This window comes from Zingiber officinale, chromosome 1B, assembly GCF_018446385.1.
Source record: "Zingiber officinale cultivar Zhangliang chromosome 1B, Zo_v1.1, whole genome shotgun sequence".
NCBI classification, from domain to species: Eukaryota; Viridiplantae; Streptophyta; class Magnoliopsida; order Zingiberales; family Zingiberaceae; genus Zingiber; species Zingiber officinale.
The window spans coordinates 12,201,511-12,215,700 of NC_055986.1; the positions used below are offsets into that span (position 1 = coordinate 12,201,511).

The 14,190-nt window shown below is 38.1% G+C and overlaps 3 protein-coding genes across 11 annotated transcripts; 1 reads left to right on the top strand and 2 right to left on the bottom strand.

Annotated features, from left to right (window-relative positions):
* The first annotated feature begins 196 nt into the window (after positions 1 to 196).
* On the top strand, positions 197 to 7,296 carry LOC122050950 (probable GTP diphosphokinase CRSH1, chloroplastic). Of its 2 annotated transcripts, none has more exons than XM_042611835.1 (5): positions 197 to 710; positions 1,097 to 2,029; positions 2,868 to 3,152; positions 4,091 to 4,272; positions 6,931 to 7,296. In XM_042611835.1, exons 1-4 carry the CDS (start codon positions 288 to 290, stop codon positions 4,226 to 4,228), a joined length of 1,779 nt encoding a protein of 592 aa, XP_042467769.1. In that variant the 5' UTR covers positions 197 to 287; the 3' UTR covers positions 4,229 to 4,272; positions 6,931 to 7,296. The 2 variants fall into 2 exon arrangements, with proteins under 2 accessions (XP_042467769.1, XP_042467761.1); XM_042611827.1 differs by lacking the exon at positions 6,931 to 7,296 and adding an exon at positions 5,362 to 5,873.
* Positions 5,300 to 8,492, bottom strand: LOC122050965. 8 transcript variants are annotated; one of them, XM_042611854.1, is made up of 11 exons: positions 8,099 to 8,492; positions 7,871 to 7,999; positions 7,634 to 7,770; positions 7,237 to 7,436; positions 6,888 to 7,166; positions 6,732 to 6,790; positions 6,593 to 6,641; positions 6,400 to 6,471; positions 6,176 to 6,326; positions 5,801 to 5,929; positions 5,300 to 5,710 (listed from the first exon to the last, which is right to left on the bottom strand). In XM_042611854.1, exons 2-11 carry the CDS (start codon positions 7,986 to 7,988, stop codon positions 5,300 to 5,302), a joined length of 1,605 nt encoding a protein of 534 aa, XP_042467788.1. In that variant the 5' UTR covers positions 7,989 to 7,999; positions 8,099 to 8,492. The 8 variants fall into 8 exon arrangements, with proteins under 8 accessions (XP_042467788.1, XP_042467804.1, XP_042467819.1 ...); XM_042611870.1 differs by having other exon boundaries at positions 7,871 to 7,988; positions 8,073 to 8,492; XM_042611885.1 differs by having other exon boundaries at positions 7,871 to 7,941; positions 8,073 to 8,354.
* Positions 8,493 to 9,251: 759 nt separating this feature from the next.
* On the bottom strand, positions 9,252 to 14,163 carry LOC122051009 (U4/U6 small nuclear ribonucleoprotein PRP4-like protein). The gene is made up of 5 exons (XM_042611912.1): positions 13,301 to 14,163; positions 11,170 to 11,626; positions 10,840 to 11,037; positions 10,683 to 10,764; positions 9,252 to 9,719 (listed from the first exon to the last, which is right to left on the bottom strand). Exons 1-5 carry the CDS (start codon positions 14,086 to 14,088, stop codon positions 9,625 to 9,627), a joined length of 1,620 nt encoding a protein of 539 aa, XP_042467846.1. The 5' UTR covers positions 14,089 to 14,163; the 3' UTR covers positions 9,252 to 9,624.
* Positions 14,164 to 14,190: the final 27 nt, after the last annotated feature.

A 14,190-nucleotide genomic window follows, 5' to 3' on the forward strand; every position in this document is an offset into this window, starting at 1 on the left:
TACGAAGAAGGTAAATCACGGACGACTACTAGCCTTTGAAATAATGACTAACATATAAGAAAAGTATTTATTTTGATTTTATCAAAATTCAAACTTTAAATTTTATGATAGTAATATTTTATGTAATAGTCACTAGATCCATTGGTCCAATGACAATTATAAATGATCTATTGCTCTCGAGCCCAATGACCTCCCACCACACAAATTCTACTCCGATAAATTAACCCCGACCCTCGGCCACCGCCCGCAAGAAAAGGACACCGGCACACTTTCTATCCACCTCGATCATGTCGGTCGTCTCCTCCCCGCTCCGCCACCACTGTTACTACCACCCACGCCGTCCTCTGTTCCAAAAGTATGCCCTGGACCATCGGCTCCTCATCCTCCCCTTCCCTCCCTCTCCCCTCCGCGACCTCGCTGTGCGGATCTCGTTCTCCTCATCTATCTCTCCTTCTGATGGCCCTTCTTCTCCGAGCAATCCTCCTATGGTCGAGCAGCCTGGTGGAAAGATGGTGGTGGAGCTGGTGGGTGCCTTCAACGACTTGACCGGTAGGATGGGCGGAGCTCTCTCCACCACTTCATCTTCTTGGTTGCTCTTCAAGGCCCTAAAGTTGTCCATTCCCTTGCTCCAGTCTCTTCCAATAGCGTCTGATGGTCGCCCGCCGTTGTCCCGCGCTCTTTCTGTTGCTTGCCTCCTCGCTGATCTTCAGGTGCGTCAGTGATGAAATACTCAGTCGGAGATGTTAAAAGAATAGAAAGATACCAAAGAGGGTAAATTTGACGAACGATTTATAAAGAAAGTCAAATAATCTTTTGTTTTCGAAAATTAAAAGATGCTTCTGGTATCGTTAGCAGTTATCAGGGAATTCTGTGTTGATCATGTCGCTAAACTTTACCTATCTACGTTACCAATCAGTGCCTAGTGAGGCATTTCTTCTCATCGAATTTGGCATACAATTTGGCTAAAAGCTTAAATTAGTGAAAAAATTTGCTGTTTGTCATTGCAATGCTATGTTTTTTTTTAAAAAAAAAAAATTGGAAACCTGTTATTTATTCTGGTGTTCTAAATCAACTAACAACTGTTGTTGGACTGCAGATGGACGCAGAAGTTATTTCTGCTGGCATGCTTAGAGAAGCTTTAGAGGCAGGTGCTATTACACTATATGAAGTGAAAAGTCAAATAAGCACCAGCATTTCCCATCTTTTGCATGAGACCATGCGCTTAAGCCGTATTCCTTCTAAATTTGAGATTTCAGATGATGAAAGTGCCAATGCTTTGAGGAGATACTGTTTATCCTTCTATGACATCCGGGCAGTGGTTCTAGAGCTTGTTGGCAAACTTGATATGATGAGGCATCTTGATCATCTTCCAAGATATCTCCAGCAGATAAAGTCTTTGGAGGTTTTGAAGATTTATGCTCCTCTTGCCCATGCAGTGGGAATCGGTGCATTGTCCACTGAGCTTGAGGATCTCTCCTTCCGATATTTGTTTCCCTACTCTTACCTATACTTGGATACTTGGCTGAGAAGTTATGAGACAGATGTTGGGCCCTTGTTAGATGCATACAAGGAACAGCTACTTGAAGTACTTGAAGTTGATACTGAGTTACAATTGATGGTCAATGACATCTCAGTTAATGGTCGATACAAAAGCCGTTTCAGCACCATGAAGAAACTATTGAGAGACGGGCGCAGGCCGGAAGAAGTGAATGATCTTTTGGGTTTGCGGGTAATCTTGAATCCTCGACCAGGGGATGACATGCTTGAGAGGGGTAAAAGAGCTTGTTACAGGACACATGAAATAATCCAATCTCTGTGGAAAGAAGTACCCAGCAGGACAAAGAATTATATAGCTAGGCCCAAGAAGAATGGATACAGAAGCTTACATGTGGCTGTTGATGTTAGTGAAAAAGGAAGGGTCCGACCGCTGCTAGAGATACAGATTCGGACAAAACAGATGGATTCTTTGGCTTCTGGAGGAGCTGCTTCTCATTCATTATACAAAGCAGGTGTTACAGATCCCGATGAGGTGAGATAGTAAAGCCAACTAGTAATTCCTGAGAGTTAACAATTGATGAAAAATTGAATGAAAAGCATGTCTTCTACAATTGTTAGATTAACTTGTGTATTCCATTGACAGCTGTGACAATAATTTTCTAGACAAGATACAACAACAGAGCTGTAGAAACTTGTCAGATCCAATTGTCTTCTTGTTTCTCATATAAAGCCATGATGTTTGTTGACCTGTTCTGGTGTGCTTTTTGTATACTTTGTCAACTAAACTCACCAGATTCACCTCTAGACATGAAAGCCCTTTTTAGTTAATTAGCGACTTTGAGGTGTCATGATGTTAGATAATATGGAACATGTAGTTGAGGGATAGGATTGTTTCCAAATGGTTATAAGCATGGAGTTGCAATCCAACATTTTTGACTGCCATCTTTTTTCTCCTTTTTTGCAAGTGAACAACAACCTTATTTATTCTTTAGATAGGGATTTGAGGACAGTGTAATGTACAATCATCATCTTTCTAGCCACACATGGCGCACAATCACTCCAAAATTTATATGACCTTCATATTAGTTATATGAATATAGTTAACCCAAAGCTTCCTAGTTAACCCAGAATATATATGGATTCAGATTTTTTATTTTATTTTTGAAAAATGCCACTTAATGTGTTTCTCAGTGTTGCTACGAGAATTATCTGGTTCCATGTTTCTGCATTTTAGCATAATCAGGATCATCACCGAATCACACTATTATCCTATTCTCTTTGGTGTAGATTATCCATTCTCATCCCCCCCCCTTTCTTTATCTTTTTATTTGGACACCTTATCCTGTGTTGATGATTCTAATTATGTCCAGGCAAAACGGCTAAAGGCAATTATGATGACTGCAGCTGAACTTGCAGCTCTTCGTCTCAAAGATCTACCATCCACAGATCATAAAGGACTTGAGATTGACCACAGAAACCGAATCTTTCACCTTCTTGACAAAAATGGTGACGGTAGAATCAGCATTGAGGAGCTTACGGAAGTGATGGAAGAACTTGGAGCAGGAAGTAAAGATGCTCAGGAACTCATGCAACTTCTTGATTCAAATTGTGATGGTTCCCTGAGCTCTGAAGAATTCAATTTGTTTCAAAGACAGGTGAGCTTTTCCAAATATAGGTTACATACACTTTTGGGCAATTGGTTTTCTCTAACGCTCATTGCTCATGGGCCAGGCTGAGTTCTTGCTAAATTAGGGCCTAAGTTAAGTACCTTTTTCCAACCCAAACTGAGAATTATTCAAACATTCTGAGAGAGAATACGATCCTACTACTTTTTGTTTGGATTGACTATCAAATTTGGTTCCAACTAAATCCCCTCAAACAATATCTCAATGTGGCAGTTCAAATCAATTAAATTAAGAAATATCAGGTAAGAAAACAAATGCAACTACATTGAGTCTTATCAGATCTGATTGGGTTGGTGAAATTTAGGTCTGAATATCTAAATTTTTGGGTTGTTTAGATTGGAGGAAAGAATTGGATCCCCGCCCAAGACAAAAAAAAGTTCAATGTTCTCCATTTTTCATGTGTGTTTCAAGCTTTTGGATTTCAGAACTTGCCAACAAAAGATTTGGAACAAACAAAAGTTCATTTGAAACTGAGAGACAGTGCCAATGGCTTGAAGTGCAAATAATATCAATGATGATATGGAAAATTTTAGCATTCAATCCATGGTGCAACTTCAATGTTGTCCTATTATATTTGATGTAATCTATGAGACACTCATAATTTGCTTCAGACTGAGTTTACTTGTGGAAAGATAGCAGGGGAGGGGGAGAGTGAGGAAAATGCTTACAAATATCACTTTTCCTCTCCCTCCTTTTTTTTCCCAGCCAAGTAAACCCAACAAAAAATCATATTTCTGTAGTGCATTTAGAGATATTGTAATTATGCACCAAATAAATAATACCCTTGTATAATTTTATAAATCATTTCATCTAATCCTCAAATATACTTTATCCTAAAAATTAATTTTATATGGTGTGTTACGAATTAATATCTTAATGAACTTATGAACCACCTGCAATTAACATAGGTTGAATTTATGAGGAATATGGAGGAAAAGGACGATCAGTACAGAGCCATTTTGGGAAAGAAGCTTCAAATGAGTGACAGTACTGGCTTAATGCAAGTGTACCGCAAGGAACTGGGGAGCAAGTTAGCATTGAGCTGAAGCTAATTTGAATTTAACTAAGTGATCAAACTCCCCATATGAATGTAAGTAATTTGACAATTGTTGTTCTACAAGTTCATAGAAATAGTTGAATATTTCAGACTTTTTTGCATCCTCTGATATAAGAATGTACTGTTGTTTTTTCCCCCTTGAAATGTACCCAGTTAGTGAAATGTTTTGTATAATTTGGAAAAAATAACTTTCATTTTAACCAATGCGTTCATTGAGAAAACTTATACCTACAAATTAGTATCAAGTTGTAATATACGTAGGCTTCCAATTCACTTTCAACACTTGGAAGACAAAAATCGTCTTCAAAGATACTCTGGATACAAGTGTTCCTGTTGGAGTTGCAATAACTGAAGACTTCCAAGTCAAGTTGGCTAGCTAGCATTCTAGCTACCATACTATATCATTGCCATTTGTCTAGATTGGGAAAGAAGATTTCTTATTTGGATGTGCAAATTCTGTCGTAAACATATTGCTTAAGCCATTGCTCTAAAAACATTAAATATTCGTATAAGTTCTTTTACCAGTTGAAAACATTAAGGGGTGAAAAAAATAGCCTGAAGAAACAGAAATAATATAAAGAAAGGGGTAAATGATTGTAGGTACTCATGTTCGATCACCATTCTCGTCTGTCTTTTTTTTTAAAAAAATTTAATGATGGTGCAATTCACTTGCAGAATAATTATGCTGGGATAGATCACAAGAAAGCCTTATTTGCCTTGTCTTGTTACACAAAATGCAGAGACATGGTACAACAAAAGGCCCTAAGTTTCTGAACTGAAATATATATATATAACCCAAACATTCTTTTATTCTCTCTCAAAGATTGTAAAGCTTTTATTAACACTTGCCAAAAGCAAAGTTTTAGGTAAATCATATCAAAAGAGAAAAAAAACAAGTAAAGTCAAAAAAGCATCTAGATAAGAGGATCTCCATGTTGCCTAGCCTATTGCTACAAGGGCATCAAAGTTTTGAAACCTTTTCATCAGTATGGGCTTCTATTCTAATTTGTTATATGCTTTTTTAGTTTGAATATCTATGTGATGAACTTGAAATGGAATTCTATGGATCTGAACCTCCATTTTTACTACAAGTTACTTGTGGACCAATATGACTCTCTGCAGAGATTGGCTGAGGTCTTACAGAGACAGCAGAAGAGTGTGATCCATCATGATAGTGAGCTTCAGAAATCAAAAGCAAAGCAAGAGCAACCATGATGGCTGATAGAACCGCCATAGTGGTTGATGTCAAGTGAGCATTATCCTTCAACGGTTTGCAATTCTCAACAAGAATCTTGGAGAATGCATCCCTAACCAACTGACAATTTGCGAGTCTTTCCATGCGAGGAAATCCATCGAGTATATTCTGCATTGAGCTTGCGTAGACCTGCACTCTTGTGTACGCGATGGATGATAAAAAGTTACCATGGCTGCAAGTTCCACTATCATCTGAGCATGTATGTTCCTTCAAGACCTTTGCAACAGTAAAAATCATGTAGCTTTGATCAGTAATGAGCCACATTTTAAGAACACTTGGGGATTACTCTAGAGAAAAAAAACTTACCTGAGGAACATCTCCTATTTTGATTGTGTTGGAAGAACAATTTCCTGGCTGATAAGAATACTCCGGTGGTCCAGAAAAAGGGTTACAGACTAGAGACAGTGATTTCACTGCTGATATGTTTGCACTTACCTGCACATTTTGCAAGCGTAGTTATTAAGGATTCGATAAATCATATTTGCCATAGTTACTAATTGCCGATTAATTGTTATCCAATTTGCATTGTTTCGATACCCAAATGGTTTAGTTGCTTAATTTAATTTGCCTTACATTAAAGACTCCTGAGAAGAAGGAACATTCACAAAAGACAGCCTTTGGAGACCATTTTACAAGTGCCGAAAGCAATTATGAAGGTAAAAACATGTTAATCATTCATACCTGGTCAATTGTATCGTGGATTCTTTGCCGGATATCATGTAGAAAAATATTAGCTGAGAGTTGCTCACTGCATTGTAGGATTGAGCTTAAGGTGCTATTTTGAGGATTTTGTTGATACTCCTCAAAAGCTGCACAGGTATCACCAGAGAACCTGTAAATTTTGCAAATTAACTTGGTGGTAAGTGTGAAAAAGGAAAAATATTCATCGAAGCAACATTTCATACTCGAATAGGAAGAAGTATAACCCAAAGAATATCCACAAAATAAATGCAAGTAGCCAGCAAATTATGATAACCCTGTCAAGGTAGAAAGTTAGATACATTGTATTTATATTAAAAACAAGAATTGGATGAATTAGGAGCCTTGTTTGATCTAACTCTTAACAGAGTTGACAACTAGGTATCTTTACGTACTTACAGGCAAAATGTCTGGTGAAGTCTTAGTCTTAGTCTTAGAGATCTCAAGACTGCAACAAGGAAAGAACAAAAAAAATTACATACTAAATTAATGTGGTGAAGCTGTAATAGCAGATGGTTAATGCACAAATTTGCTTTACCAAGCACTGTAAGAATAACTACAAGATTCAGCACAATGATGATGATAGTCACCATTCTCCTGCAATAATGCACCATTTCAGATCAGACAACAGTTTGGTTCACATTGTAAACATTTCAATTTCAATTTCTTCTTTGTTTAGTGTTTCAGTTCTTACAAAATGTTGATTGCCCTGTTAACCATCCCCATGCTCTTCTCAGCTTTTCGCGGCATGTTCACAGCTTCATCATTAAGATTTTGCAATGTGGAATTCAGATAGCTGGATCCTCCAAGACTGCCATATTGCGGTGTAACACTTTCCATGTCATCGACAGCTTTGATCACATCAAATATGGTTTGTGAAGCCTCTTCTGATGTTTCTACAATGATGTTCTTGACCGATTGCACCCTCGAATGAAATTTAGAGCATCCATCAAGTACTAATCCAGATGCTACTCTGCATATTAACATTTTTCAGTTTTTTTGCTTTTTAGGCAAACTTTCTTATATCATAACAACAGGCTTACATGGCTAGGCATGTAAATAGGATCCCAAGTAATGTTACCCAGACAAGATGTCTCTTAGAGAGAGGAAGTATCTTTTGTTTCCTTTCCTTTTTGAGCAAACAAGTCCTCCGTGCCACCGCGAGAATGCAAGCATACACAAAGCCACTGAGAAGCCATATTGTGCCGAGTATGTACCCATATCTCCCTGTATAAATTGTAGACTGCAAAAGGAAAATGATCATATTTCTTATTATATGTTCAAGTTTATACAATGACTTGTATGATCATATTGCTGAATAATTGTCCAAAATATTCCTGTTTGTTGAATACTAAAGCTAAATCATTAATGATTTTCGATTTGAAAGCCATATTTAGTGCATGAACGTGATTATTAATATTTAGGGGACAGAGAGTTTACACTCCAGTAATGCTTGCTTGTGATGTTATAGCCACCCTTATACTTTTTGAAGCTATCCAAAGGATCAATTCTTAGTGTCCTCATCGACAATCCTTTTTCAACTTCCGTATAGTTACCGTCTTCGACGAAAGCTCTTTCTTTTGAGAATAGATGAGAGAAAAGGTCGATTAATGACCACTGATATAAAATCTGAAAAGATTCAAATTCAAATGAAAACTAAAAGATTGTTTAGCCCACCTGCTTCAATGACAGAAAACCCATCTGCTTCCTTTGTGCCGTTAGAAATGGCCGTAGCTGCTGCTCCACATCTTAAGATTGAAGCCAAGGAAAACACAAGCATTGCAAACTGGCACATCTTTAGAAATACTGAATACTTTAAATGAGATAAACAGTTAGGAAAAAGATAAAAAAGAAAATTCTTGTTGTATTACAAACGTACAGATAACAAACAACATGGCTCAGCACCTTTGAATCTGTCTCCCTGCAGAATTCTCGTCTCCAAGAGCTCTCCTGAAGCTCAAATGTCCAAGAGCTGAGACCTTGTGCCGGTCTTTATGGAGCAGCAAGAGTCCTGCCTTTCTTGTGGACTGGGGCAATGCATCAACTCATCGTAGCTCACACGATCGAACGAACCTTATGAACTAAGAAACTCACAAAAAGTCCAAACTAGTGAAAAGGAGGAGATTGGAGTGACTGCAAAGTTTTTCCCATTTCTTTATCTATGTATAAGAGATGTTATTCTTTGCTTCTCTGCAGTGTGTGAATTCTGATGCAAAAAGAAGACCCTTTTCTTTCGGCTAGGCGTCCCTTCTTGACCACTTCACTAGTAATGAGCTTCTTTTTTTTATTTACAACAGGAAAAAGAATCCGGTACGTGTTTCACGTATAATCAATAGCTTTGTCATACAAGTTGCAGATTTGATGGAGAAATACCAGGTCACTTTGGAGAAGAAGGCTTTGAGCAGATTGGAGGAAAGATAGTGTTGAAGTCAAAAAGTGTGTGACTTTTAACTTTTGGGGTCAAACTTTCTCACTACGATGACTTGTACCTGAACACTATGTTAATTTATTTTAGTATTGTGTTTGTTTGAAGACAGATAATTAAGAAAGAAAAGGAGAGAAGATGAAACAAAATCATTATTTTTCTCTTATTTACTTGAAAGAACATAAAGAAGTGGGGAAAAAATTACTTTTGTTTTATTTCTGTGCGATATCTCTGCTTTAAAGGAACAGAACTTGACGTATGTAAAGTTCATTAAGATTAAAAGTTAGATTATCAAAGGTAAAGATTATATGTCGGCATGTATAAGAACAAGAAAACGCGAAGCTTTTACAAAAGAGCATTTTCACCTTCATTGGAACCCGTTGATTACTTTAGAGTTTAGAGAGAATATTAATAGGAACCTTATCATCTCTACTATCAAAATGCTTATGATATCTTAATATATATTCCCTACTAACTCGGTAAAATATTTTGTGGAAGAGATCCTATCAGATTGTACAACGAATCAGTCCGTTGAAACGAAACTTTATAGGTTATTTATGCAAATCAAGCAGAAATTATATGTTGAATTTTAGATAGATGTATTCATGTCTTGTTGGTGCATCATATCCAAACTTACAAAATTTTTACGCTAATTATTCTGGAGTATGAACTCAAAACTATCACATAGATTACAAGTTGATTGCCACAAGGCAAAAAAGTGATGATGACATACATGATGAGCTATATCAAATGAGTGGATAAATCTAAAGCTGAGCTTCCTGAACTACAACAACAGCAACAGTTTGGCCAGAAAATCTAAAAGACAGTTTAAGAGCTTTTCACAGCTGAATAAGCTCACATAAACTTGTGCCTTGGGTTCTTACACTTGGGGTTCCGTCGTATTACCATAAGAGTTTAAAGACCAAAGTGGTAAGTTTTACCTAAAGTTGATAGCTTCAATAAGACGAGGAAAAAACTGATCAGATGACAAAACCAGATACAAAATTCAATCCATGTCCATATCATTCTTCTTTTCGTTGCTTCTGCTGGACCAAATTTTGATAGTGCGATCATGCGATACAGTTGCTATCTGTTGCCCATCTGAGTAACAAGAAAAATCAACAATTGTTATATAATATGACAAAAAAGTAGGCATGGAAAAACAAAGTTGTCGATTTGGAAAAGTGATATATCAGCAAGAGTAACAAAAAAAGAAGAAACTGATGAACTACTATGCCCATATAGATGGGCAGAGAGATCTCTATTTATACCAAGGGCACCTGAGTAATCTGGCAGAACTAAAATTTATTGACGAGTGCATGCATCTAAACTTTGTATACTCCTTGGACTCAAATTTGTCAATTTCATGTTTGAAGACAAACATCCGAGTAACCTTGTCAAGTGATGGAGGTACTTTATGGCAATGTTTCATGTAACAAAACGTAATGACTTGTATCATGCTGCTGTATTTGCAAAGAAGGCATAAATATATAGATTCCGTAGTAAGCAATTGATAAATATTATTGATAGTAATCACCTAGGATGATGTAGAGTAACATATTGAACGGTTAATGATTAACTTATGCAAAGATGCACGGCAGAGCAAGACCGACTGAGTTACATATAAAAAAATTGGCATCAGCAAAATACTACACTATAACTCTTCATAGTTGGCACCTAGCACCTATACTAGCAAACTAAGACTAGGATGCATTTAAAATAAATAAAAAACCTTTCACTGCAGTAGACGTACCTGGAACTGAGTTACAAAAAACAAAATTCTCTACACATCAAAGGTGAAAGTATAGCAACAAGTGAAACTAAGCCATGCGAATGATTTGATTATATGATGCATTTGTGAAGATCAGATAGAACCAGTTATACATACACTAGGCTAATTGTTTGTTGTAAATATAAGAATTATATAGGCAAAAAAATTATTACTAGACTTCATCTACAGGTATGTCAATTTATAATGCAACAATATACCTACATAAGAATTGGTTTAAGTAGTACATTCAATATACCAAACATCAAACCTTGTAATAAGACATTGTAACTTACCACTGGTGATATCCAAACTCGTAACCTTGGCTTCATGACCAGATAAAGTTTTAATAGGCTTGAAATCTTGAGCTGACCAAACCTAATACCAAACAAGAATTTCAAATCAGACATACAAATAAGTGAAACAGAGTTTGCACACATTATTTATGCATACCATTGCTTTGGTATCATATGAAGCAGTAGCCAGAAAGTACCCATCCTGTTGTTCAAATTTTACTTGTGAAATAAGATGCGAATGAGCTGGTATAGTATATACACACTTTCTTTTTCTCAGGTCCCATATGCGGCAAGTGTTATCCTCACTACCAGTGGCTAAGCGATAACCATTTGGAGAAAAGCTAAGTCCAAGGACCTACAAAAATAAACCAACATATTAGACAATTCTGAAGTTTTCAAAACTACAAATGAAGATGTCATGAATCTAAACCCAGTATTGAACCATTAAAGATGAGAGGCGAACCAAAAGAAACATATTTTTACTTACTGACTTAACATGGCCTTCAAATGCAAGAATGCTTCTCCCAGTACGAAGATCCCATACACGAGCAAGTGCATCAAGGCCACAAGATGCTGCTAAAGATCCATCAGGATGGAAACAAACCCCATACACACTTCGACTATGACCCTCTTGAAGTAGTAATTCTGTCCCAGTATTGACATCCCAGAGTCTCCATGTCTTGTCAAAACTAGCAGTACCTATGTACTTACCTGATGGATGGAATGCAACACGTCCAAGACGATCTAGGTGTCCATTAAATGACTTTAAAAGAGACCCATCACTCTTCCATAGTTTTGCAGTCTTATCAGCGGATGCAGTTGCTACCAGATTATCTTCCGTGGGAGAGAATGTCACGTCAGTTAAACGCTCAGTGTGACCCTTTAAAGTTGAAACCTTTGTTACTTGAGGCATACTCCATATTTTGGCAACTCCACTAAATGAGCTGAGCAAAGGGAAATGAAGCAGTAAGTAAAACTCACAATCAAAAGCAAATCTAGGTAAACATTAATGCTGAAATTTGAGACACATGCTATGCTTGCCAGCATAGTTTGCAAAATCGCGATCCGGATCGTAGAATCGTACGATTCTACGATCCGGAAACCTAAAATCGATCCAGGATCGTGCAGAATCGCTTTTTGCAGTAGAATCACAACAGGATCAGTAGGATCGGAACAGAATCGGTAGGATCGGAGCAGGATCGGTGGAAGCTTTGAGAGGTCATAACTTTTGACTCGGATTGAACCACGAGGCCTATAATATATCAAATCAAAACTCGTTGAGAGATCTTTAATAAATTTCAAAGTTTATCCTTAACCACCCTATTTCAAACTCAAGAAATATCATTTAAATCCTTTTCGGATGTCTAGAAGATTTTATTTTATTTTAATTATTTTTTTCATCTTATTAGGGTTTTAAATTATTTAAATATATGTTTAATTATTTTTTAGTTAGTTTTTTATCAATAATATTCTGTCATTTCTTTTCCCCAAAATAATGAGTTTTTGGATGTCTATTGTCTAGTATTGTGTGACATCAACCAATCTTTAAAAGATTATTTCTGGCGTTCATATTTGAATCAAAGGATTCAATAGCTTTTGTTATATACGTTAGGTGCTTTGTTAGCCTTTAAATTGAATTATCTTATAAACCAAGGAAATATTTTTGACATTAAATGTGTTATTATTATTGTGTTAATAGAAATTTTATATTCTTTCATTTTATGATATGAAAATATAAATATTATTACTATGCGAGAATGATAGTTAAATTACAAGTTAATTTAAATTTGTACATGTAGTAATGTAATTTGAGGTGTTGAGTGTAAATGATTGCATATATATACAAACTTAGTTATTTATTTATATGTAAATAAATTTTTTAGGTATTTTTTCTAATTATTAATCATATATGATAAGATTTTAAGGGTTTTTGGTAGGATCATACGATTCTACGATTCGATCCTGACCGATCCGATCCTGACCATAAATCGATTCTACGTAGGATCGCGATTCTACAAACTATGCTTGCCAGCCAAGACCATATATGACAAACATATAATCAATCTACAAACTCGATGAATGTTTGTGGAAATGCTGCTACAACGGCCAATATCATTTAATAACAAACGCTTGTGATAGTCAAGCATGGGCTACTTGATAGGAAGAACTTCAGTTCAGGCTGAATTGTAAAGTTGAGAATTCTGGCTTAAGTTGGCCGGACAGAAGGAAGGAAGACCTAACTACCTTAGTGTGTTAGCATACGATAAAGAAACTGACAGAATGAAACAAGATAACAGCGGAAATTGTTGGAGCCAACCTTTTCCTGACTGTTAGGTAGGGCTCCACAGGAAGATCTATAGTCCATCCATTCTCATTTCCCCAGAAAGGATGAATGAAATAAAGGTAATCTCCTTTCAGCTACTCAACACAGGGAAAGGAGTAAATATAATTACTAGTTGAATCATCACAAAAATGGATTGCAAACACAACGTATTGCCTTCTGACTTTTGAACTAATACGTCCGGCAGAGAAACCCAATGCAATCAATTTCTTTTCTTTTCCAAGATATGTATTTTCTAAAGATAAATCCCTAAACCAGCTAAGTAAGAAGGTTGTACCTTGTGGCGAGCATCGTGCAATCATGAGAGAAGGAACACCCAGAGAGCGGACGGTCATCCCCAATCTCACTACATTCAAGGACGAAGCCACCTGCTTGATCCACTGCATACTCAGCCTCAACCTCTTCGTCCTCGTCAGGGTCGTCCCTCCTCCTCCTCGCCCTCGCGATTCTTGCCTTCGCCCTGGCGACTGAGAACTTGGCAATATCTACCCTGGCTTCAAGAAGCTCATTCGGTCCCTCCGTGTAAAAGGGGTACTGCTGTGGACCCTCTTCCTCAGCAGGGGCACCGGCAGCCGCTGCCGCAGCCTGCTCATCTTCGTGGACCTTCAGGAGGCGATCGAGTTGGCCCTCCAAGTCGAGCCGGACCATGATGGAACGGAGTCGATCCCGGCGCTCCATCTCGCGCTCACCGAAGAGAGTGATGGGCTCCCCGAGTCGGCGGAGACGGGCGCGGACAGCGGCGTCATTGGTGGGGACGGCCATGGCATAAGCGCGGCGTTTCATGAGGAGCTCCTGGACGAGCTTTTCCTGCCGCTCCCTGGCGAGGCGGCTCTCCTCAGAGACCTCGTAGTCGTCGGCCGAGGGCCGGGAGAGCGAGCCCTCACGGTCGGAGTCGGATCCGACAGACGGGGCCCGGGTGGCGCGTGGGACAGGGATGGGCGCGATGGCAGGCGGCGGGGGTAGGGCAGCGATGGCGACGACGGTTGGGGCGTGCAGCGGGGCGACATGGTCCGGCGGTAGGGAAGGAAGGATTGGGGTTAGGGTTCGGGACGAATCCTCTTCCATGGCTGCTGCTTGTCTGGCTGATTAATTAAGCTAAGCGAACCGACTTAGCGGTGGCAAGCGAGGAAACACCCCCGCATCGCCTCGAGACGACGCTATAAATAG

Coding starts and splice junctions, on each gene's coding strand:
- LOC122050950 (XM_042611835.1), top strand. CDS start 288: ATGTCGGTCGTCTCCTCCCCGCTCCGCCACCACTGTTACTACCACCCA. Junction 711..1,096: donor GCCTCCTCGCTGATCTTCAG/GTGCGTCAGTGA, acceptor GTTGGACTGCAG/ATGGACGCAGAAGTTATTTC. Junction 2,030..2,867: donor GTGTTACAGATCCCGATGAG/GTGAGATAGTAA, acceptor AATTATGTCCAG/GCAAAACGGCTAAAGGCAAT.
- LOC122050965 (XM_042611854.1), bottom strand. CDS start 7,988: ATGTGCCAGTTTGCAATGCTTGTGTTTTCCTTGGCTTCAATCTTAAGA. Junction 7,437..7,633: donor CAAGCAAGCATTACTGGAGT/GTAAACTCTCTG, acceptor TTCCTTTTGCAG/TCTACAATTTATACAGGGAG. Junction 6,642..6,731: donor AGTTATTCTTACAGTGCTTG/GTAAAGCAAATT, acceptor TCCTTGTTGCAG/TCTTGAGATCTCTAAGACTA.
- LOC122051009 (XM_042611912.1), bottom strand. CDS start 14,088: ATGGAAGAGGATTCGTCCCGAACCCTAACCCCAATCCTTCCTTCCCTA. Junction 10,765..10,839: donor CATATGATACCAAAGCAATG/GTATGCATAAAT, acceptor GTTTGGTATTAG/GTTTGGTCAGCTCAAGATTT. Junction 9,720..10,682: donor GAGTTTGGATATCACCAGTG/GTAAGTTACAAT, acceptor CTTGTTACTCAG/ATGGGCAACAGATAGCAACT.